The sequence below is a fragment of the Pteropus alecto genome, unplaced genomic scaffold, assembly GCF_000325575.1.
Source record: "Pteropus alecto unplaced genomic scaffold, ASM32557v1 scaffold21, whole genome shotgun sequence".
Lineage (NCBI taxonomy): Eukaryota > Metazoa > Chordata > Mammalia > Chiroptera > Pteropodidae > Pteropus > Pteropus alecto.
The window spans coordinates 24,807,989-24,831,132 of record NW_006436282.1 but is presented as its reverse complement, the minus strand read 5'-3'; the positions used below and the strand labels follow the sequence as shown (position 1 = coordinate 24,831,132).

The 23,144-nt window shown below is 36.7% G+C and overlaps 1 protein-coding gene across 1 annotated transcript in view; it reads left to right on the top strand.

Moving 5' to 3' along the window:
• DPY19L2 (dpy-19 like 2) overlaps nt 1–23,144 on the top strand; it is a 66,344-nt gene that overhangs the window by 42,379 nt on the left and 821 nt on the right. Inside the window, exons 15-21 of the mRNA XM_006912057.1 lie at nt 277–348; nt 2,852–2,898; nt 6,697–6,721; nt 13,509–13,628; nt 14,464–14,638; nt 17,412–17,511; nt 18,701–18,826. Of these exons, the coding sequence (XP_006912119.1) occupies nt 277–348; nt 2,852–2,898; nt 6,697–6,721; nt 13,509–13,628; nt 14,464–14,638; nt 17,412–17,511; nt 18,701–18,826 (665 nt within the window). The remainder of the gene's footprint in view (nt 1–276; nt 349–2,851; nt 2,899–6,696; nt 6,722–13,508; nt 13,629–14,463; nt 14,639–17,411; nt 17,512–18,700; nt 18,827–23,144) is intronic.

The window sequence follows — 23,144 nt, the reverse complement described above, 5'->3', positions numbered from 1 at the left end:
TAAATAAAGGAGAGATAAAACCAGAAGAAAGGAAAAATAATAGACATTACTAACTTTTGGTTAAATGGTTTTGTCATTAAAATTTTTGAGAAATTTGTGTAACTATTTTTATAATTTTGATTCTTATATAAGAACATGAAAGTTAAGTATACTGTTAATGACAAAGACATTTTACCTTTAAGAAATTTCATTGTGACATTCTATTTGACATGGATTTTTATTCATTAAGTGTAAAATTTAATAAATGAGTATTTTGAAGAATTTGTTTTATTTCAGACTCCCTTGAGATACACAAAGACGTTATTGCTTCCAGTTGTTATGGTGATTACCTATTTTATCTTTAAAAAGGTATTTTTAAAATTTTTTATCACTTGCTTTTGGGTTCAACATAAAGACTTAGATCAATGCTAATAGCTCAGAATGCTGTCTTATTTTTAGGATGAACTGTTCATCTCCTTAAAAATTTTTTTTTAATTTGGATCTTTCCTTATCTAGTATTATATATTTGCAATATATAATATATATCTAGCATTATATAATTAAATGAGAAAAGATATTTTTATTTATTTTTTCAAAAGAAATGTGTCAGTTACCCACGATGTGTCAAGAACCACATTTACATCGTAGATACACTGGAGTGAATGAGACGGTCCCAATCCTATCTTAGAACTTACAGTGCATGCGTGCATGCGTGCGTGTGTGTGTGTGTGTGTGTGGTGTGTGTGTGTTTGTGTGTGGTGTGTGTGTGTGTGCTGGGGGGGAACATTAAACAAATAATCACAGATGACTAAAGAATTACAATTGTTATAGGTGCTATGAAAGAAACATACAAGACACCTTTGGTATCTTTCAGATATAAAGCACATTCAAAGAAGTCTTGATCCATTTTGAGACATGCACAGGAGAAATTTGTATAAGCTATTAAAAAAAATTATCCTCTGTATAGTCACTATTTTCACACCAAAAGAAAATGCTATCGCTATAGAAGAAATAATGTTTAAAATAACACTGGCGGATTTTCTTGGTCTGGGAGTGGTTTATCTGAAGACCTGGTTAAGGACAGCAGGTCCTTAGTTTTGAACCATCTTTATATAGCTAGCAGATTGTCTTGCCTAAAGTCAATATTACACATTTATTTTATACTTTTAAGCAGACAGCAATAACATGAGTCCTCTACCATTGTACCAAGCATGGTCTGTTGAAATTAGTTTTCTACATTCGAAGTCAAATTACATGTCTTCTTTATGTAGTTCCAGTTCCCACGTTTTTCATTCCTTTGTTTTCACTTAGATTCTGAATAATTTATGAGTGAGAGTGGCATCTCCCTCTACATCCCTGTTGTCTCACCCTTGATCCAATTCTCTAGGGACCTCTTGGACAGAGTCAGAATAGAGGTAATGAGAAGGAGTGGGTAAACTGCACACAGGTGTGCCGCCCTCCATCCCCTTGGCTCTGTCCAGCTCAGGTTGCAGATTTTCTCCACTAGCCTATTCCTGTTCCATCATGGCAAATTTTGCTATCCTGACAAGTCTCTGTTTGGAGGGGCTAAGGCAGGGATTAACTATCCTGTGGGGAGATAGCCAGCATAGGAGAAAGTGATGGCTAGATCTACTATTGCTGCTTTTTAAAAAATTAAGATTCATGACTCATAATCACAATACTAGCCCCAAAACACACCACAGCTCAAACCACGCACGAGCATAGCAGGTGCAAATGCACACGCATGTGGGCACACACGTCCACCCACCCCTGCAGCCATAGTGCTTAACTTCTTTCTGCTCCCATATAACCCCTTAATCTCTCTAGTCCTATTGTTGGTTATTTTTCATCTCAAGTATATTACTGATGTTCATTGAAATTTTCACTTGTGTTAAATCACTTCTGGCAAAGAAAGAAGGAAGGCGTATATAGTATGATTTTCCTGTGACACTACTGAATTTTAAACTATAAATACATATATTTTATTAACTATTCCATCAATAGGGTTTTTCTTGCCTAAGTGACTAGAATCTCATACATGTCACTTGAGACATAAACAGATTTTTATTTTAAATTAGAGTCTAAATTTCACTATGTATTTTTCAACATTTATCATGTGGGGTGCAAAATTTTAAGTTCCTTGTAATATTTTAATCTTATAGTTTAAGTTGCATCTAGTTACTGCTAAAGACTCTGTGACCAAGTTTAGCATCCACATTCCCCTTCATCCACACCCCCTCCGCTTCACCGTCATCTGATACATTTTGATAAGCACTATTAAGCCTTCTGTAGCAGTCACTTCAGGCTGATAGATCAGGGAAGCAAATCTGCCATACCCAATTTTATAATAACCAGGAGTTTGAGTGAAGTGGGGATATAGACTGTTTAGGCAGAGAGAGAGAGAGAGAGAGAGAGAGGGAAAGGAAGAGAGAATGAATTAGTTTCCTCATTCGCTTGGGGAATGAGGTAAACTAAGGTAAAATAACCTCTGAAAGTACGTGGAAGAAACTGCCCCCTTTGTGGAAACCAGTCCCCCACCTCAGTCCATCCCCCTCCCCACAGAATATAAACTGAAGCTCTCGTAAGGAGTTATCCACATATAAAAGCTTAGAATTTTAGAGCTGAAACAGACCTTAAAGATTTATTCCAACACTAATATTTCTATTTATTTATTTATTTATTTATTTTAGGGGAAGTTATAACGTCAAGAAAGTATTTGACTGGGGTGTAGTTGGAACTAAACTGTTCCTAAGGACTCACTTTCACAATAAAAATACTCTTTTCTATTGAGGGTGTTTATGTTAACGAATCAGGGCATTTTAATTCTCACATAATTTCTTAGGAAAATTTCATGTTTTGATTCTATTCACAGAGTTCTCGTGAAATTTTGTGTGTCTTATCTGCAAACACTTATCTAAGGTAATTATATCGTAGTTTTAAAGTCATACTATATTCGATTATTAAATAACTTGCTGTAATATCAATTTTTCAAATGAATGGACATTAAACTTTAGCGTTACGATTAAGAAAGGAGACATAAACCAAACTTAGATGTTTTCTTTAAAAAAAGAAGACTATTATTCTCATCTCTTTTATGTATTTGGGACTGTTATAAAATATATTTATATTTGTGGATTAACTCAAAAGTTAAATTAATTTAGTTTAATTTTAGCATATGACTAGAATTTAAAGTCAATAAACAGATAAAAGCTAAAGTTCTATTTTGGTGATTCTTTTTTTTAAATTTCAGAGAAAGCGTAATGATTTGTTTTTCTGAATATTCATGAAATTGCTTTTTCTACATTTATTGTTAAAACTATTTGTCATACCACATTTTTGGTGGTTTTAGTGAAGTCACTAGAGTTCACCATGAACCCCACATCCTGTGCTTATATTTTCAATAGACAGTTTTGTAGTCGCCAGAACAACTACTTAGAATCTTACAGGTAGAATCGGTGTGATGATAGAATCTTATTTGTTGAAATCTTTTCCAAACCAAGGGGGTTAACAGACCCATTCTATTTCGCCTGGTCAGATGGAGCCCTTGACATTCTAAAAAGTATATTTAGAGCCCTGAAAACTGATAAGGAAAGCGTGAAGGGGCCTGGGATGTTTAATTGGAAAATAGAAGCCTGAGTGGTACCTGAAAGCTGTCTTCAAATTTCTGAGAGGGTGTAATGTGGAAGAGGACAAACCTGAGGAGGTCGATGGGTGGAAGTTAGCCAGCCTAAAATAAGGAGGTCTTTCTTAGTGATTAAATACCTGAAAGTGACAGCCCTGTGTGTGTATGGGCTGGGGCCGGAGGGGGTGGGGGGATGCTTTAAATCTCAAAAATAGTACATGATTGTGGTAATGCATTCAAACAACATAGTATATCAAGAAAAGAGAATGCTCCCCTCTGTTAGATGTACTCCTCATTGGTGTCGATTATAATTGGCTTTATAATTGGATTATAATTGGTCGATTATCATTCTAGAAACCACATACAAAAGCACAGTATTTTTTTTTAAGTGGAATCATAGTATTATTATTCTGTAACTTGTTATTTTTGTTTAACAGTATGTCTTGGGCGCCTGCCTAGATCTTCCTCAGACTTTGTAATTGTCTCCATGTTTTAGTGTTCATTATCATGAGTGACTGGCATGTACTTAGCCATTCCCCCATCGATGGACATTTAGATTATACTTATCTTTTTGCTGGAACAACCATTGTTATAAGTAATGAACATCCTTGTACATGTATCTTTTCATACTATTTTGAGTATTTAGAATATTTGAAATGAGACTACTGGATCATAAGGTATGAATATGTTATTATCTGATAAATATTGAGAACTTACAATCATGGGAATAGAGAATGCCCATTTCCCTGAATCTCACGAACACCAGCGTTGTCAAATTTTAACTGTTTCTATCTGATAGTTCAAAACGAAAGTAACTCATTTTATTTCGTAAGTTCTTTACCAGTAGTTTTACATCCTTCCGTATGTCTATTCCCTGTTTGTTTTTCTTCTTGACCACTCGAAAATTGATTTGTAGTGTTTTTTATGTTATAGACAGTAGCCTTTTCTCTATCTATCATGTGTGCAACACATTCTTCTAGGATGTCAGTTTATAGTTTATTAATGACCTTTGCCCTTCTTCTTTGTTTCTAGCCATCTCCAAATGTCTCCACTAAGCTGATCTCCTTAGCGATCCTTTCTGTGCAGGTATTCCCAAATTATTGCTCCACTGTGTTGCTTTGGGTTCATAATTTTACTCTTGAGCCCTTCTGAGGCCATTTTCTTTGGTGGGTAGCTGTCCAGTTGTTGTTTTTTTGTGAAGGAACCAAGGCTGCCACCTCCTATTCCATTGTCTTGCTGACATTCTCCATAGTTTTCAATTTTACATACAGATCATTAATCAATCTTGCATTCATTTTTATAGTGTGTTGAAATTATTGGAATCTGCCTTTTCCCCCTCAAACGAGGTACTATCCCAACACAATACTGTGTAATTTATCTTTTTCCCAGTCATTTGAAATACCAGTTTTAATCACATAGTAGTAAATTCTCACATGTACTTGATTCTGGTTTAGATTCTATCTTACACTGAACCATTTGATTGTTTCTGAGTCAGACCAATGCTATTTCAATCTCTTTTGCATTGTTATTGTTTTTCACATTCGCTTACATTTGCTTTTCCATGTAAACTTTGGAATAAATGTGTCTAGAATCCCCCCAGGCATCCACCAGGATCTAGTGCAACAGCTTTCGATTAATTCAGAGAAATTAATCTGTGTATAATTGATTGTCCAGTCCAGTAATGTAGTACATCTTTACTTATTAATGCGGGCAAGTCGAATCCCTCTGTGCCCCAGCTTCCCTAAAAAGGAAAGAGGAACCTCGACCTCGCTTACTCTGTGAGTTAGAAGCATTAATGCATGTGAAATCAAGGGCTTGGAACTTCTGACAGCTTGTTCTAATTGTATAGATGCAATTTCCTCTTAAACTTCTCTGAAGATAATACTTGGAATTTTCATTTAATACTCTTTTACTTCTTGCTTTAACTCTATTTTCTGAGAGGTCAGTTCATTTGCTTATTCATCTTGTTGTTTCTCATACTGTTTATGTCTCACGATTCAGTTGTATATTCATATTTTAAATTAGCTACTAGATTTATTTGTATCAGTAGTAATTGTCGGGGTCCTTGGCGATTATCATAATTACTTACCTACTAGGCCTCTCATGTGCAACAGCTGACTACAGAATTCTGTCATGACAGGCAGATGTCAGGACAAGTGAGCACCTACCTGCCCCTCCCCCCAAACTTGACTGCGTAAGTCAGGAAGGAGCTGCGATGAAGACAAAGTAACCAGCCTGGTGACTTCGCTGTCTGGAAGGGCCTTCCCCGACCACCATTTTTTTTTTTTTTTTTTTTTAATCTCTGGCTCTGTGTGTGCCCTTGAATTCCTTACTTTCTTACTTCTCTCTCCAACCCCAAAATCTGCATCCCGTAAAGCCATTTTATAAAACTAAAATATCTAGTCTTTTCAGTGGAACATTAAAATAAGGCAGTCTTATACACTCTTGTAGGAACCCAATATTAACGCCGTGAGGATAAAAACGGTATTAATACTTTTCGCTCTGTGTTCACTGCACAGTATCTAGAACACAGCAAATGTGCCATAAAAATTTAGGCAATTTTTATACATAAATATTTAGTAAATTTGTTAGATACCTTTTCTGGAACTAAAATATTTCCATGTTTTACTCAGTAACTTTTCTTCTAGAAATTTATCCTGAGGAAATATTCAGAGATGTCCACAGTTTTATGTATAAGGATGTTCATGTTATTTATAATTGTGAAAAATGAAACCAACGCAAAAGTCCAGCAATACTTATTAAAAGTACTGTATATTCTATACATGGTTGAATATTTAATAGACATTCTCTTTATTGACTTACCCTTTCAGAGGTACAGTCTCCAGCAATCAGTAAAACCTATTTTATCTTAACCAAAAACAGCTTTTTGATACACTTTAAGTAGGATGACTATAAATCATGCCTTTTAAATTGCTATAATTTTTAATGCTATTTTCTAGTATTTTTAATTTATGCACCTAAGTAGTTTAGAGAGAATCACATTTTTAAAATCTGAGAAGAAATGAAGTTTATTTTTATGCGATCATATTATAATGGACATTTACTAAATAGGGAATATTTTTGTTTTATTACAGAAAACAGCTCCTTGACCACGGCGAGGTAAAAGCTTTTATTTTAATCCCTGGTAGATTTGAATATTAAATTCTAACTTAAGGATAATTCTCAAAAGTATCACCTTGCTGCTGAGCACCGTCAGCATGCTTACGTAGTTCAGCCACGGTGATAAATTTCTCCTCATCTTCTCACATTTTAACCTGCTCTGTTTTGAACGGTAGTAAGGATTCGAAAGCCAGAAGCCTGATTTATTACCATGGAAGCATAATTACATTAAATTATCTTCATTCATTTATTCCTTCCTTCATTCAGCAATAACAAGCATTCATTTCTAGCGCACTGAGCTAATCAGCCACACCCCACTGGAGCAGGTCCCTGTGGCCCAGTGACTGGCAGTCTGCCGTACACAGATTTGATAGTCAATCAATTAACAAGCTTAGCAGGGTTACAGGATACAAAAGACAGTATAGCAATGTCCCTGCCCTCAAGTATCATACATTTTAATGGAGACATGAAACAAATAAGACAGCATTTTATATGGTGCTGAATTATTTTGTAGCGTATAAAGGATGATATTAGCATGGGCTAGAAATATGATTTTCTGAGTAATAGAACTCTGAGTCTTAAGGAAAAGGTCAAGTGTAAACGAGGGCAACTAAATTTGAACTTAGCGGGAATAGCTCATGACGATAACTGATATTTTTTGAGTAGTTACTATGTGCCAGGTACTGTGCTGTTTAATCCTCATAATAATATTCCCATTTTTCAAATAAGAAAATTATGTTAATTAGGTGATACTACCTGTTAGAGATAAACACTAACATTTTAATGACTTGACTTAGTAGAAGTTTAATTCTTTGCTCACATAAAGTAAAAAGCAGGAGTTCCTGATTAGCAGGTGGCTCTCTGACAGCAGTGATTAAGAGACGCACACACCTTCCATCTGTGGCCCTGCCATCATCATCGTGTGGCTTCCAGGGTTGAGGTGTTTATTAGCGTCAGCCTGTCAGCAGAGGAGAAAGAACGTGGAAGATGGGGCACTCGAGGGTTTGTAAGGGCTGGGCCTGGAAGAGCTGTGTATTGCCTCCTGCCCACAGCCAAAGCTCAGGGACGTGGCTATGCCCGACTGCCACAGTATTACTATGTTCCCCTTCACCAGGCTGGAAGCTGAATCTAGACAGGTGCCTACGAAGAAGAGCAAAGGGGTGTCTGCCAAGAAATAGAGACCCAGAGAGATTCAGTGCCTTTCCGGAGGTCTCACGGCTCACTTGTAGTAAAGCTTGCATTTGAACCCAAGCAGTCTTCCTTCCAGTGCTCTCGGAGTGAGCGTCAGCGCTTCCTGCTTCCTAGTTACAGGGTATTTTTTTAACCGATTTACATATATTCATAATTTCATTCTCATAACAACCCATTGAGGTAAATGCTGTTACTATTTATACTCCAAAGATGGGAAATACTGTGGCCTAGAGAGGTTAAGTAACTTGCCTAAGGTCACAAGGCTAAAGTGACAAGCTTTGTGGAGCCAAGGACCACAAGCCCAGGCAGTGAGCAACAGAATCCATGCTCTTAGCCATTCACCCTACTACTACCTAGTGTGACCTGCTTTGTGTAAATCTGCCGTGTTGCATTTTCCAGTTTTACTTATTAGTACACGTTCGTATTTTATCATACAGTGTTTAAACCCACCTCTTTTTTAAAAACATAATCCTTAACTTTCTGCTCTCCATTCTCACATTATTTTGCTATTTTCTGTTTCTTTCATTTCTCCATTGATCCTTATTTTGCCTACTTTTCTTTTTTCTACTGATTCTGTACATTTATTAGTTGGGCTTTAATTTTGTGCCAACTGTACACCAGGTTCCCGTTTTTATAAAATCGAATATATTGCGGAGAAAGACAAAAACTGTGAACAGATAATTAATTATATGTGCAATGACTAAGGTAGATCTAGGAGTATAGAAGAAGTGATTAAACCTGTGTGGAGCGGATGGGGTACTTGAGGAAAGACTTTTTAAAAATACTTTAGAGGAGGAATTTACCAGGGTCAGAAGATGTGTATGTGCCAAGATGGCATGAGGTAGTAATGTTCAGAGCTACAGGCAAATCAGTATTGCTCATGCTTAAAAAAGGCAAGAAGTAGCAGAAGATGAGACAGAAAAAGTAGGCAGGGTTGAGACTCCAGCAGCTTCATATGCGAAGAAGCTGGACTTCATTCTGGACTGTGTTAAGCAGAAGATGGCATGGTCAGCTCTGAGTTTTAGATATTTTAGGTCCGTTGGCAATAAAGACTATGTTTCTTTATTTTTATTTTTCATGTCTATTTAAGTATAGTTGATATGCAATATTATATATTAGTTTTAGGTGTACAATATAGCAACTCTGTCTATTTAAGTATAGTTGATATGCAATATTATATGTTATATTAGTTTTAAGTGTACAATGTAGCAACTAAGTCTAGTAACCATCTGTCACTGTGCAAACTTATCACAGTGTTACTATGTTCCCCTTCACCTTTTTTATACATCTCGTACTCTCCTTCCTTCTGGCAATCATCCTTTTGGTCTCTGTTTCTATAAGTCTCTTTTTGTTTTGTCCGTTTGTTTATTTTGTTTTGTTTTTCATTCTACACATAAGTGGAACCATACAGTATTTTTCTTTGTCTGACTTATTTTACTTAGCATGATACCCTCTAGGTCCATCCATGTTGTCAAGCAGATGGCAAGATTTCATTCTTTTATGCTGATGCGTAATACCACGTTGTGTATATGTATTTCACATCTTGATCCATTCATTTATCAATGGACGCTTAGGTTGAGTCCATATCTTGGCTACTGTAAATAATGCTGCAATAAACATAGGAGTGTATATATCTTTTCAAATTAGTGTTTTTATTTTCTCTGGGTAAATACTTAGACATAGAATTACTGGGTCCTATGATAGATCTATTTTTAAGATGATGGTTTTTTAAAAGGCATTCAAAAGTCAAGACTAAAAGGAGGACAATGATAGTAAATCTCGTCATCTTTTTAAACTAAAGAGAGTTTGCTAACCTCTTGACGTAGAGGCAGATGAGAGATTTAAATTAAAAAACAAAACAAAACAAAACAGTGGATCATATGGAAGGAAACGATAGATTTGCCTGCAGTGCTAATGTAAAGTCTTATGTCTGGCTGGCTCCTCATCACTTCAGCTATAGATTTGCCTGCAGTGCCAATGTAAAGTCTTATGTCTGGCTGGCTCCTCATCCCACTTCAGCTTGTGATTCACACTTGATAAATCTCACTGCTTACAAGGTTTGGGAGACAGGGAAGGGAGGGTGTAGAAGGCACAAACCCTGAGAGTGGTACAGGAGTGTGATTCACTCTGAATGTGATTTGACAACAACAGGTCACACAATCCAGCTCGTTTCAGGATTAGGCAAGGATTCCTTAGGATAGTTCTAAATTCCTTTCTTCCCGCCAACTCTCTGAATCAGGGACAATTTGCATCCCTCCAACTCATTAATAAACCCTGGGGTTACCTCCCTGCTGTCATGATATTGGTTATTGAAGTTTGTTAGATTAAAAGAGAGATTCTGTCATGAGTTTTCTTCATAATTTTATGTATTTTTCTGTATCGTATTCCATCAAATTAGTTCTTTTAACCAATTTTTCCATTTTATGGGCTTAGAAGTTAGTGAAGGAGTACCTAGTAATTCATGGGAAAGAAAAAGAAGGGAAAACGCGTTAGGGACAATATTTATTGCCAGATGTCATAGGACCTGTGAAGAACTGGTGTGAAGATAGGCTGGAGAGAGAGAACATCGCGAGTATCTGTGCCTGAGTATTTGACCCACTCGTACCACATCTTGTCCATGACAGTCCCTCACCGGCCTTCCCTTTTTTCCTAATACCCGCGGTTTCATATACCACTTGATCAGTTTATATTCGACCCTTTATATTTTAAGTCAGTTGAGTTTGTGTTTTCTATTATAAATGAGGTTTTAATTATTATTATTTATTATTATTACTTGCAGCCAAAGGGTTTTTCTGTGATACAGTGAAGGCATCCAGACACTATAGAGGCATCCTGTTGAAGGAGTGAGCAATACAGAATTTGGAGGAAGAACTACTTCTTTTAAGAAACTGATCGAGTGATTTATGTTGGGAGTCTGTACACCTCTGTGTTCAGAGACTAATAGAACCGTGTTGTTGAGCAGTTTATTGTTCAGAGAGGAAGCCTGGGGCAGGGGTTAAAGGCATAGACTCAGGTCCTCATATTGATATATTGAAATATTGATTCTGTCACTTACTGTGTGATCTTGGCTAAGTTACCTGACATCTCTTTGGGGGCAACAGAAACAACTCAACAACAATAGTGACAATAACGATAAAATATTGACCTCGTGGTTGCTATGGGAATAAGTGAGTCGTGTATATGGTACTCACAGTAACGCCTGGTGGAAGTTAAGCACCACATGTGTGAATGTCCGCCCTCACAGTTACTATGCCTTCTGGACCAAGACCTCAGGAAGCTCTGGCTGACATTCTGTCCCCCGTTAACGGCTGGTGAAGGCCGTCTCCCCAGTACATTCTCAGAACACCTTCGCACTGTTGTGGGACATAGTTTTGGCAGGAACAACCCGCCCTCTGGACTGTCTGTACACATAGAGTTCTGCTTTCTCTCTGCGGGGTAGCAGCTCCCCCCACTTCATCCAGCTGGGCCTGCTTCTTCCAAAGACGGGTAGTAAATGGTTTCCTGAAGCTCTCTTCCTTTCTTGCTCCCGGCCTCTAAAAAGTATTGCGAGGATTTTCCTAGTAATTCTCATGTGGGAAGAGTGCTTACAAATCGACAGTAGTATACCCAGTTGTGGGTTTTGGACTATACTTTTGACTGTAGCCTTCCGTCCACCACTTGGTGCCTAAAAAGAAAGCTGTTGGACAGAATGGGAGACAAAATAGCCATGGCAGGAAAGCACGACACGGAGTCAGGAGCCCGAGAGCAGAGGGATGATGAGGAGCATTTGGATGAGAATAGGAAACAAACCAAAGCGAGACCATTCAGAACAGCTGTTCTGCGTCACCCAGCTCCGAAAGAACATCGGGCAGGGAAGGTAAAGAAATGGGAGGATCTTTCAAGCCTTCATGTGAGGACAGAGTCTTTTTTTCCAGCGTTTAAATCATAGAGGAAATTCAAAGGGGATTACTCCTTTGGATTGAATTTCAGTCATGTGGGATGTTATTAGACCATATCTATGACAGTCTATTTCTAGATGCCACATTTTAAGAAAAACATGGACGATCTATACCACGTCCAGAGCAAGGCAACCAGAATTGTGACAACACATAACTAATGAGTGAAGTTTTCTGAATATTCAGCCTAAAAATAGAAAATTTTCTAAGGTTGTAGGTGGGGATAGTGCAGAGTCATAATTACAGTATTTAAATAAAACAGACTGTCGTGTCCACAGGTAACGTTTAGACTAATTTTGTGCAGATCCGCGGGTGTAGAAGTTACAGGAAACATTAGTTCCATTTTAGAAAAGGTCTTCTAACATTTACTGCCGTCCATCATTCGGGTAGGTGCTGCTATGGCATATTCTTGAGGAAATAGTATACAGTGCAGGGATTTGTAGAAGAGATCCATGTGCACGATAGATGATGAGCATAGATGGCCTGCATAATCCAGCCATCCGTCATTTAGCGGTCCTACACCAAAGCGCCTGTTTGGGTGCGAAGTGTGTTGGTGTCATTTGTCCCCTCCACAACGTGGCCCTGATTTCGCCCAAAGATGAATTTTGCTAAAGAAAAATGAAAGATTGATTTTGAAATAAATCTTCCACATTCCGACTTTGGGTCCAAGAATTACGAAAAAATTATTAACAAATCCTCTTTTTCTAGAGTCTTCACAAATATTGCCAAATTACAGAAATGTACCAGTTATTTCAGTCGGTGTTTCATGGCATCCTCACTAAGACTCAGTATGGATTTAATATTTTTCAGTTTTATAGATGAAAATACCTTATGATCTTTAACAGTTTTTTTGCATATTAGAACATGAATATTTAGTTGCCACTTACTTTCGGTTGCAATAATTCCTTGTCCCTTTTTCTACTGAGGAGTTTGTTGATATATTAATGAAGATGTCTATTAGAAAAGTTGTGTTGGAAACCTTTGCTTAGTGGAGCCCCATCTTAACCTAAATGGGGTACCCTGCTCATAGTACCAACATTTATATAATTCCACCACTGTTAAAATAATCTAGTTTACGTCTTGCTGTGGTGTTTGTTGCTGGCTGAATGACATGCACATTTGCGAAGCCTTGGGTATTCTTGTCTGTGGCTCTCACTTTCTCGCCTTTGCAGGCCCTTGTTCAAACACCGCCTTGTCACTGAGGCCTTGCCCCCATGGTCTACCTGATACTTGCAGCTCCTCCTGCCGAGAGCCTCATACCACACCCTCCGCTCCCTGTCTTTGTACCCTGTTCTGTTTTCTCTTCCATGGCACTTCCCACTTTCTAATAGACTATATAATAGATTTCCATTTGCTTTGTCTATTTACTTTCTAGCTCTCTTTCCTAAAGATACTAAAATATAAGCCTCACAGGGCAAACATCGCTCACTGTTGTTTTGTTCACTGTTGAATCTGAAGCACCCGGAGCAGTACCTGGCAGATAGTAGACATTCAATAAATCTTTGTCGAATAAATGAGTAAATATTAAAACTTATTGCTAAGTGAAAAGATCCTTGTCCTAATGAATGATAATAGTTTTACTGTCCTTTAATAATACTTTAATATATTTATTTATTTAAAAACATAAAGTGAACATGTCATTTTGTTTTGTGTTTTTATAGCTAATTTTTCACACATTGCAGTTGTTAGCATTTGCTGCTCTTGCCATTTTAATTATGAGGCTGAAGCTGTTTTTGACGCCTCACATGTGTGTCATGGCTTCCCTGATATGCTCTCAGCGGGTAAGGTATTCATTCTTTTATAACTAACTTCGCTGTAACACCTGTAGCAACTCCCGTGTGGTTACCATGACTTGACTGAGTAATCTAAAGATTTAAATTGTTAGTTCACAGAGTAAGAACAGCAACTTCAAGTAGCTTTGAAAATCATTCCTAGATTTTAACTGATATTTCTATGACAAGCGATGAAGCACGCTTTCCTCTCTGTTAGTATGCTGTCTACAAATGTCATGTTTTGGAATTCAGGTTGGTTCGTGGAAGTCCCTTGGCCCATCAGAGCCACTTTCCAGTGCTCTTCTAATACCAGAGTAATTGCTTTGGTATTGTCCTCTTTGGCTCAGAGAATCCATAGGAATGATCGTCAATTCTGGGGTTCCATTACTGTAGCTAATACGCAAAAGAACTAGACAAAGTAGCTAGAAGTTTGGGACCAAGGTACTTCAAAAACACCTTATTTAGTTTTGACAATGGGAGTCTTGTCTTAGAGTATTATAGTGCTCATTTTCCTGAGAAGAATATACATGTCTGTTAGTTGTAGGATGTTTCAAAATCGTGATTTGCTAATCTTAATTCCTGGTAGTAAATCAGTCCTAGAAGGATCAGGTGTTCCTTCCTTAATTCTCTGGAGAGGAAAGAAAGCTTCATTTTTAACTAGACCCTGTAATTCTAAAATATTTGCTGTTTTCAAGTACTAGGTGATAGTTCTGTATGTCATTAGTGTTCTTAATGGTATCAAATGGTAATCCACCTGGGTTTAAGTAGCAAGGTGAGAACTTATTATTGACCGTATAGCAATCTTCATATAAGAATCATAAATAAATGGTTTCTTCCATTTCAGCTCTTTGGATGGCTTTTTTGCAGAGTTCGTTTTGAGAATATTGTCTTCGGCATTCTAACATTAATGTCACTACAAGGTTGTGCAAACCTCCATAGTCAATGGAGCATAATAGGAGAATTTAATAATTTGCCTCAGGAAGAACTGATACAGTGGATCAAATACAATACCAGACCAGGTGTGTAGCTAGTTTTATATCACACATTTAAAAACACACACAGAGTCGTTGATACTCTCACAGACTTTGAACATGCTAATTGCAATGTCTGCCAAATCCAACCTTTTCAAAAAGTGATTTTGCACCCTCTCTAAATCCCTCCTAGCTGTCAAAAGATTTTTCATTAACATCAGTTATTAATGATTGTTTACAGTCATGTGCTGTAACTCTGAGATTGTTATTGTATTTTAACCCTAACAAATGACAAAGAAAGAAGTCTTTAATAACAAAATATCACACCTTGTGACCAACCAGTGGAGGAGATAATTTTACCTGTGGGGAGTAACTTCTGTCAGTCAGTGGTACCTGCTCCAACTCTGTCAAACCAGTCATGTGCAGGAGAGTTAAAATCCTGGGTATTTTCTTCGCTAAATCGTTCCAAAGAGATGAGTATACATCCAACTTTTAAATACTCTAAAATATTATGTTTAGCTTGCCTTTTTTCTTCCTATCTTCCAAAAACCACCTCAGGCAGATAGATATTTATTTCATTTTTAAATACCTTCCTAGAGAATAAGTATGTTCTATAGTGTTTTCTAGAAGTAATCTATAATCTCATCCAAGACTACTTTTAATGTTTAGTAGTTTTCTTTGGCACAAGTTCTTTATTATGGTTTATTTAAATATATCCCATGACTCCTTGAGTCAGTTTCCTCTTATCTTTTATCTCTTTGATAGTCAGCACTTTACTAATTAGCCATCAAGGTAAACTTTTCTGTTAAGGTAAAATATCATTGCAGATGTTTGGCTTGTGGCTTTTGGAGATGACAATGGTCCATCACTCAGAGATCCCAGACCAGTTTAATCAAAACTTTAAAATTAATCTTCTGCTGAATTTTCCCCTGTGCAAGGTACAGGGAGTACACAGTAGGCTCGCTCTGTAGCTGTTTTTTCCCCGAGCTTTAAAAGGTACCTGCTTTGTAAATCTTTTCTTGGGTCTTTGTTTGTTCCAGGGTTTGTCTTGAGTTCCTGGCAGAGAGTGCCTGTGTCTGGCAGCTTACCCTTCTAAGATAACTCCCACAAACTCCTACCTCATTTTAGCCGCCTTTTTAATTGTCTTATAAATCTTTTCCAGCCCTGTATTATGAATGCTCTTATAGTTACCATGTGTTTATTAAAAGCACCATGAAGCTCTCTTTATGGTATGGATGGGACTAGTGTTTATGTTTCGGTCACCACGTAGGGTCGTATGGTTCGTGCACTGCACAAAGGTACTCAGTTGAGAGGAGAGTAGAGACTGAAGTCCAGCCTAGGGTCCCCTCACCAAGCTGTGAGTTACTGAGGTTCTGTAAAGTCAAGAGGGGTACTTTTTTTCTAACACATACAGTAGGCTGAGTAGATACTTCAGTATATTTATAGGAAAATATCCTACTCTTTTCCTGTCATTTCATGTTTTTCTCACTGCTAGGGGGAAAGAAGAGTGTGGAGAGTGTTTCTCTCCCTCTCCCTGGCACTGATGTTTCTCCTCAGCGGTTCCAGCTTTCCTGGACTGGCCTCAGAGTTTCTTCCTGATGACCCTGGCCCTGGGCTTTAGGTCACTTCAGCCCAGGCTTTCTCAGCCTCGGCACTCTTGACATTAGGGGCTGTCCTGTGCGTTGCAGAATATTTAGCAGCATCCCTTCTTTCTACCTATCAGATGCCAAAAATGTCCCCAGATGTTGATGGTAGCCCTAGGAAACAAAATCACCCCTGGTTGAGAACCACTGCTCCAGCCTGAGAGCTTTTCATTATGAATGATTGAATCTTGCAATAATAAACACACAGTTCTACTTCAGTTGACATACACATTTAAAGCACGTAAAGAGATATTACTTCAAAGTTACATTTAGATTGCTTAGTTATATTTTAAAGTAAACATTCAGTTATTTATAGTAGATCTAAATAATGTGCTTGTTCTTATTAGTGATTTTTATTGTGCTGATTAAAAATGGTAATAACCTTCATAATTTCATAATTAAAAGTGACAAGAGGTAAGCATTTGGTCTTTTTTTCTTCCAAAAGACGAAACTGGAACTGAAGCCACATAGTAGATTTGGGTGAATCCCTAGTTATACAAAAGACCATGCATTTAAATCTGCCATTACAGCAAAAAGTACTACTAGCAAGTAATGAAATGTTTTCATGAAGTGTACAAATTATATAAAGTCAAACAGAAGCTAAGAAATCTTAATTATGAATATTTAAAGATGATCCGATGGAAAGAAACAAAGCTTTCCTCTGAGAAGTCCTTAGGACAACAGTTCATGACCCACAAAAGTGGTTTTAAAAATGAACCATGACACGTGCCCTTTAGCCTAACAGTCTCTCGGTGTCTCTGCAGTGCTATTTCTTAGCGTAGTGCTTGATGTGGCAAGAAGCTGTAGTGAAGAGGGTGCGTTCTGATACTTCCTACCTGGGCAAATCTTGGGCAAGTCACTACATCTACAGAACAAGAATAACACATCTTATAACCACCTTATAAATTTGTGCAAATTAAATTGTGTAAATTTAATTTGCACAAATTGAGTAACAATAGTAGGAACAGTTCCTGGCACCAAGATAACATTTAATAAAAGTTAGTTATTATAGTGGACAATCAATAAATATTGAATGAAGAAATGAAGAAAAATAATGATGCCAACCAATAGTTATTATTTAAATGTACTTCATCTTTCTTAATTTGGGTTCAGATATTATTGATAAGTAACTTTTGGTTTCTTTAAAACATGTTATTAAGGAATGCAATCTTTTTCAGATGCTGTTTTTGCAGGAGCCATGCCTACGATGGCAAGCGTCAAGCTGTCTACCCTTCACCCCATTGTGAATCATCCACATTACGAGGATGCAGACTTGAGGTTGGCAACCTAATAAACTGCTGCAAACTGAAAAAAAAAAAAGCCAGCTTTTCTTAAAGTGAAAAATGTGTCACATATTTATGACTAGCTTCTGTGCATGTGTGCACATGTGTGTGTGTGTGGGTGGGGGGAGATGCATGCGTGTGCGCCTTCCAGTAAAATGCCTCAGTAGTAGTATAAGAGGTGAAGTGGATTTGGCCCATGGCCTTAGTCTGGCAGCCCCTGCTGTAGACGCCACAAGTCCCTCCGTTTGATTTAAGAAAGCATTCTGCATCTATTTCTGCTGGCCAATAACTAGCCTTTTTAAACAGACAGAAAAAGTACTTGGAATTTGCTATATTACATGCTTTCATAAAAGTTTAGAGTGCTCTTTTGCCAGCTGGTTAGAACACTAGTTTCCATTGAGGTCTGAAAGTTTTATTTTCCTTAAACGACTGACTTAAAAAATATTTTAATTATTCTAGTAATTGTCAGAGTAATCTCTTCCTTTTGATGCATTTTTGGCCTATTATTAGCGGTAAAATTTTAGGTTATTTAAAATTTAATGTCTGATTATGGAAACTGGGCATATCCTATGCTTGAAATCCTAAGAAATGTCTGCTGCATGAATGGTTATTTTTTCAGGATTCTATAAAAACTCCCATTTGGGGTAAACCACGTATTGTACCATATTTTGGAAAACACCCCACTTTCTCAAGCTTCTGTGAAGGCACTTTCTCTGACTGCTGCCATAGTGCTCAGTTTTTGAATGTTCTATTTGGGACATTCGGCTTCAACTTACATGCTTTTCAGAGCTTCTATAAGTGAAATTATCTACTGAAATCTATGTTTTCACTATATTCAGCCTCTATCTGTATGTGTTCCATCAGCACAGTAATTATTTTGTAAATTATGTAAAGCAAATTTTATATTCTGAATGATTATTTTGCTACCAACTTTAGACTCTAAACTGGTTTATACAATAACAAGTAGTACATACAAAATGCAGACTGCTCTAAGTTTTAGCATGTGCAAAATATAAGTAGGAATGTGGAAACTGCTACCCCCAAATTAATTCATACTGTTTGAGGTCATAGATATAAATGCTCCATCTCGTGAGCGTTGAGATTTTAATTTGCTAGCAAATTTTTTTTTAATCTATTCTATTATCATATATTAAAAAAATAATAACCTGTTTTTTAATTTCAAGGGCCCGGACAAAAATAGTTTATTCCACATATAGTCGAAAATCTGCAAAAGAAGTAAGAGATAAATTGGTGGAGTTACATGTGAATTATTACATTTTAGAAGAGGCGTGGTGTGTTGTGAGAACTAAGTGAGTATGAACCCTGTGCTATGTGATATGGTATATTTTTAAGCAACAACTGTTTTACTTTATTACAGTAGCCTTGATTCTTTATGAATTTTTATTCTAAATAAACTTCATTAAAATATTATCTTGGTATTTGATTTAAAATAATCTTATGTAGAAATGTAAAATTATACGATCATTTAAGTAGGATCTAATTTAAAAAATAAATATATAGTGTATTTTAGTTTCCTGATCTTTAAATTTTAATTTGATATCTTAACTGTAGCCTTTTTTCTTAATTTTTCACGTTTTTATGATAATTTTTATTAAACACGAGAAATACAGATTTGAATTTATAGCAGAATGAGATATTAAGATGCAGCTTCTACAGCCAAATTACATTGGATTTATAGGATTTATGAGAAAAGTTTCACATAACTTTAAAGGATATAATAAAAACATTTCTAATTAAAAATTTTAAATTTCTGAATTTCAAATCTCAAAAAATCATAAAACTCTAAAATTTTTAATTGAGATCTTGAGGCCTTTTTTTGGATTTCTTGAGTTAAGAGGCCCTTAGTTGTAGTAAGTCTAACATAAACATTTTTTATTTTTCCTATGGATAATTAGGAATGAGGCTATAACATATTTTTGAAAAGCTAAGTTCAAAAATTTTAGTAGCTAATTTTTACATCTAATTTTAATATCTAATAAATATGTCTAGGAAGAAATGGCATCTTGCAAAAGGAGAAACAGGAACCTTACAATGTTAATGTATGTGCATATTATATTAATTTAAAATTTAATGAAACAAAGAAGACTTCAAAACAAAACATATTACTACAGATATAGATATTTTATAATGACAAAAAGATTAATTCATCAAAAAATACATAATAATCTTAAATATGTATGCATCTAAATAGAGCTTTAAAGTACACAAAGTAAAAATATTCAGAAGTAAAAGAAAAAATAAGCAAATCTTCAATCATAGTCGGAAATGTTAACATTCTCTTCTTTACTGAGAAAAGTAGGTTAAAAGTCAGTAAAGATATAAAAAATATGAACAACAAACAGTATCAAATAACCTGATCTAATTGGCATTTATAGAACATTACAGGGAACAGCTGGAGAATACACATTCTTTTAAAGGGCACATGGAATAGTCATTAAAAGAGAATGTGCTGGGCTGTAAAAATGGCCTCAATATGTTTAACAGGTTTGAAATCATACAGAATTAAATTAGAAATCAATAATAAATACTTGGTAAAGCCATACATATTTGGAAATTAGGCAGTAAACTCATGGATAACTTATGGGTCAAGGAAAAAAAAAACCACAAAAGAAATTTAAAAAATAATAGTTTTTACTTGAATAGAAAAGGGGTCTTTTCAACAATGTTGCTGATCTAACTGGCTATCTGTATAGAAGAAAAATTGAACCACAATCCATGCTGTAACATAGAAATTAACTTGACATGGAGTACAGAACGAAATATAAAAATTAAAATTATAAAGATTTCTTAGAACACAACAGTAACCATAAATAAATAAATAAGCAATTTATATCAAAGTTGCAATCTTTTCCTCAAAAGATATTGTTAAGAATATGGAAAGGCAAACCACAGACTGGGAGAAAATATTTTAAAGCATAGATCTGTTAAAGGACTTACGTATGTAGTTTATATAAAGAAATTTTACAAATTTGTAATAAGGCAATACAATTGAAAGTGGACAGAAGACTTGGACAGACCCAATGCACCAAAGAAAATGTGTGAATGACCAGCAAATACATAAAAAGATGCTCAATATTGTCAGTGTACAGGGACATGCAAATTAAATCCACAATGGGATACCATAACACATAGTCTAGAACAGATGAAATTTTAAAAACTAAAGTGCCAAAAGTTTGAGGATACAGTTTAGCTGGAAATCTCTCATGTTGCTAATGGGAGTGAAAATGATAACCACTTTGAAGAAGTATTTGGAGGCTTCTTATAAAATAGAAGCATATATCTACCCCATTACTCGGCAGTTCCACCGCTAGGAGTCTAAACAAGATATAGTACAGCATCTGTCCACAAAGGACATCACAGCAGCTTTATTCATAATAGCTCACCAAACTGCAAACAACCTCAATATCTCTCAAGAGAAGGAATAAAATAATTGTATATTAATATGATGGAATACTACTCAGCAATATAAAGGAACAAACTACTGACATATAGGGGAAAAGGATAAATCTCAAAAACATGCTGAGTCAAGCCAAACAACAAAAGAGTACATCACATGTGATTCCATTTCGATGGTTAAAAACATACAAAACTGATCAATGAGAGAACTCAGCATAGCAATTAACTATTTGCATAGCGGGGGTGGGAGGGTACATAGGAAAGGGACCTGGGAACTGTTTTATTTTTTATTTTCTAGAATGATAGCAGTGCTCCTCTTGATTGACATGTTTGTCCTAGGGATATATGCCTTCATCAGACTCATGGAACTGTACACTAATCTGTGCGTTCTTACTCATATAAATACACCCCAGTAAAGAGTTACTCTAAATATACAGACGATTGTTTATGCAAAGACGAACTCATCTAAACTTCTGAGACTTAAAAAATGTTTTAGAACTATCGCTAGTAGCCAGAGATCACCAGGAATGGGGTCTAAAAAGGGGGCAGTAAATGTTCTCTCAGGGTGATTCTCATTGGTAGTATTAGTGTGAATCCTGTCTGAAAGGATGCTGGAAACCTATCTGGGCTCAGACTGAAAAATAGCTGTGACCAATTAGTAATTCCTATCATGGGTTTAGTAGTAACAACAGCAGGCACATTTAAAGCGTCGCCATCTCTTAGCACTAAGTTACAGGTGGTTTCTACAAAATCGGCCGCCTCTGCTCTTCCCCACACTCTGTTCTGTGAAGTATTACACATTCCTTGCCTAGAGGCTCTCAGACCATGACATGTAAGGAAAATAGCGTAAGGTGCCCATTGGATTTTATAGTTTGAACAAGCTGAATTTAGGACTTACTGGTATGTCTGGGGCCCACAAAAATTGAACACAGGACCCATAAGAATCCAGTTTGAGGGAGGGATTTCTGTTAACATCGGCAAGAAGAGGTTGCATCATTCCTCTCAGAGATTACAGTCATGAGAGATGGGTGAAAACACAGGCTTTCCTCACTTTGCTTGGTACCGTATTAACTGAAATACGGGCCCATGAGTATGTCCTCACTTTCCATGGTGCCTCAGAAGCTGATAATTGTGGGAACTGGAACTTTGTCCTCACTAAGAGTTACCATGGAAATCCTTAAAGCAAGGGCATAGTTCCAATATGCATGCGCTCCGGTTAACAGGATGCTACGCAAAGCTAAGTTTGGCTGTTTATAAAAAAAAAAAACTGAAAACTCAAGAAAGTGACAGAAAAGCAGGGAGACTCTTAAGAAAAATTTGCTCTTGAAGGACTTCTCTGATTTTGTAACTTTCTCACCTGAGAGCACTTCTTAACCCTCCCCCTCCTTCCTCAGGGAGAGCTTACTGGCTCAAGGGGACAGATGACAGAGTCCTGAGTATCAGAGCAGCTGAATATTTAAAGGGGGCATTTTAGAAGCAAGAGCCCCACAGGACTAAAATCTGAAATCTGAATGTAAATTCTGCCTAAGGCCTCAGTGAACCACTATTCCACTTGTACCTGAGAAAAAGCCCAATGGAAACTAGGGCAAGATGTCTATCCTTGAGATTTGCTAATTTCCTTGCATTTGACTAAGTACATTTCCCCGACTTGCACGCCCCAGGAACAAGGAAGCAGAGTCATCGCTGCCTCTACGGGTGCGGAGTCAGGGGACAGAAATAAGGGATAGCAAATCAACTACACATTTAGAGGAGAATCCAGGAGCAAGGGAAATACAGAGAAGATGGGCCGCTCAAATATGAGTCTAACTCTGCCCAAATCCTGTCTGATAAAAACAAAGAAACACAGGGCTAAAAGCAAAGAAGTAGCTAGATCCGAAAAAAACTGAGCAGAGATAGCGGCTGCACAGGACAGGAGATCCAGGCAAATTAATTGACTAGCAGAGCAGTACAAGTTGACAGTCATCAGAAGAACAAAACAGATTCCAGAATCACTACAATTTATAATTTCCGGTGTCCAATCACCAACCAAAAATTATCAGGCCTGCAAAAACATGGGCCAGTGTTACGAATACTAAGGAAAAAGGAAGAAACCGATTTGAGTAGGCCCGGATGCTGGACGTAGCCGTCAAAATCTGCAAAGCTGCTGTTATATATTCAAAGAATTAAGGAAAATATTCTCCAGTGAGAAATATTATCTCATTCAGTCCACTC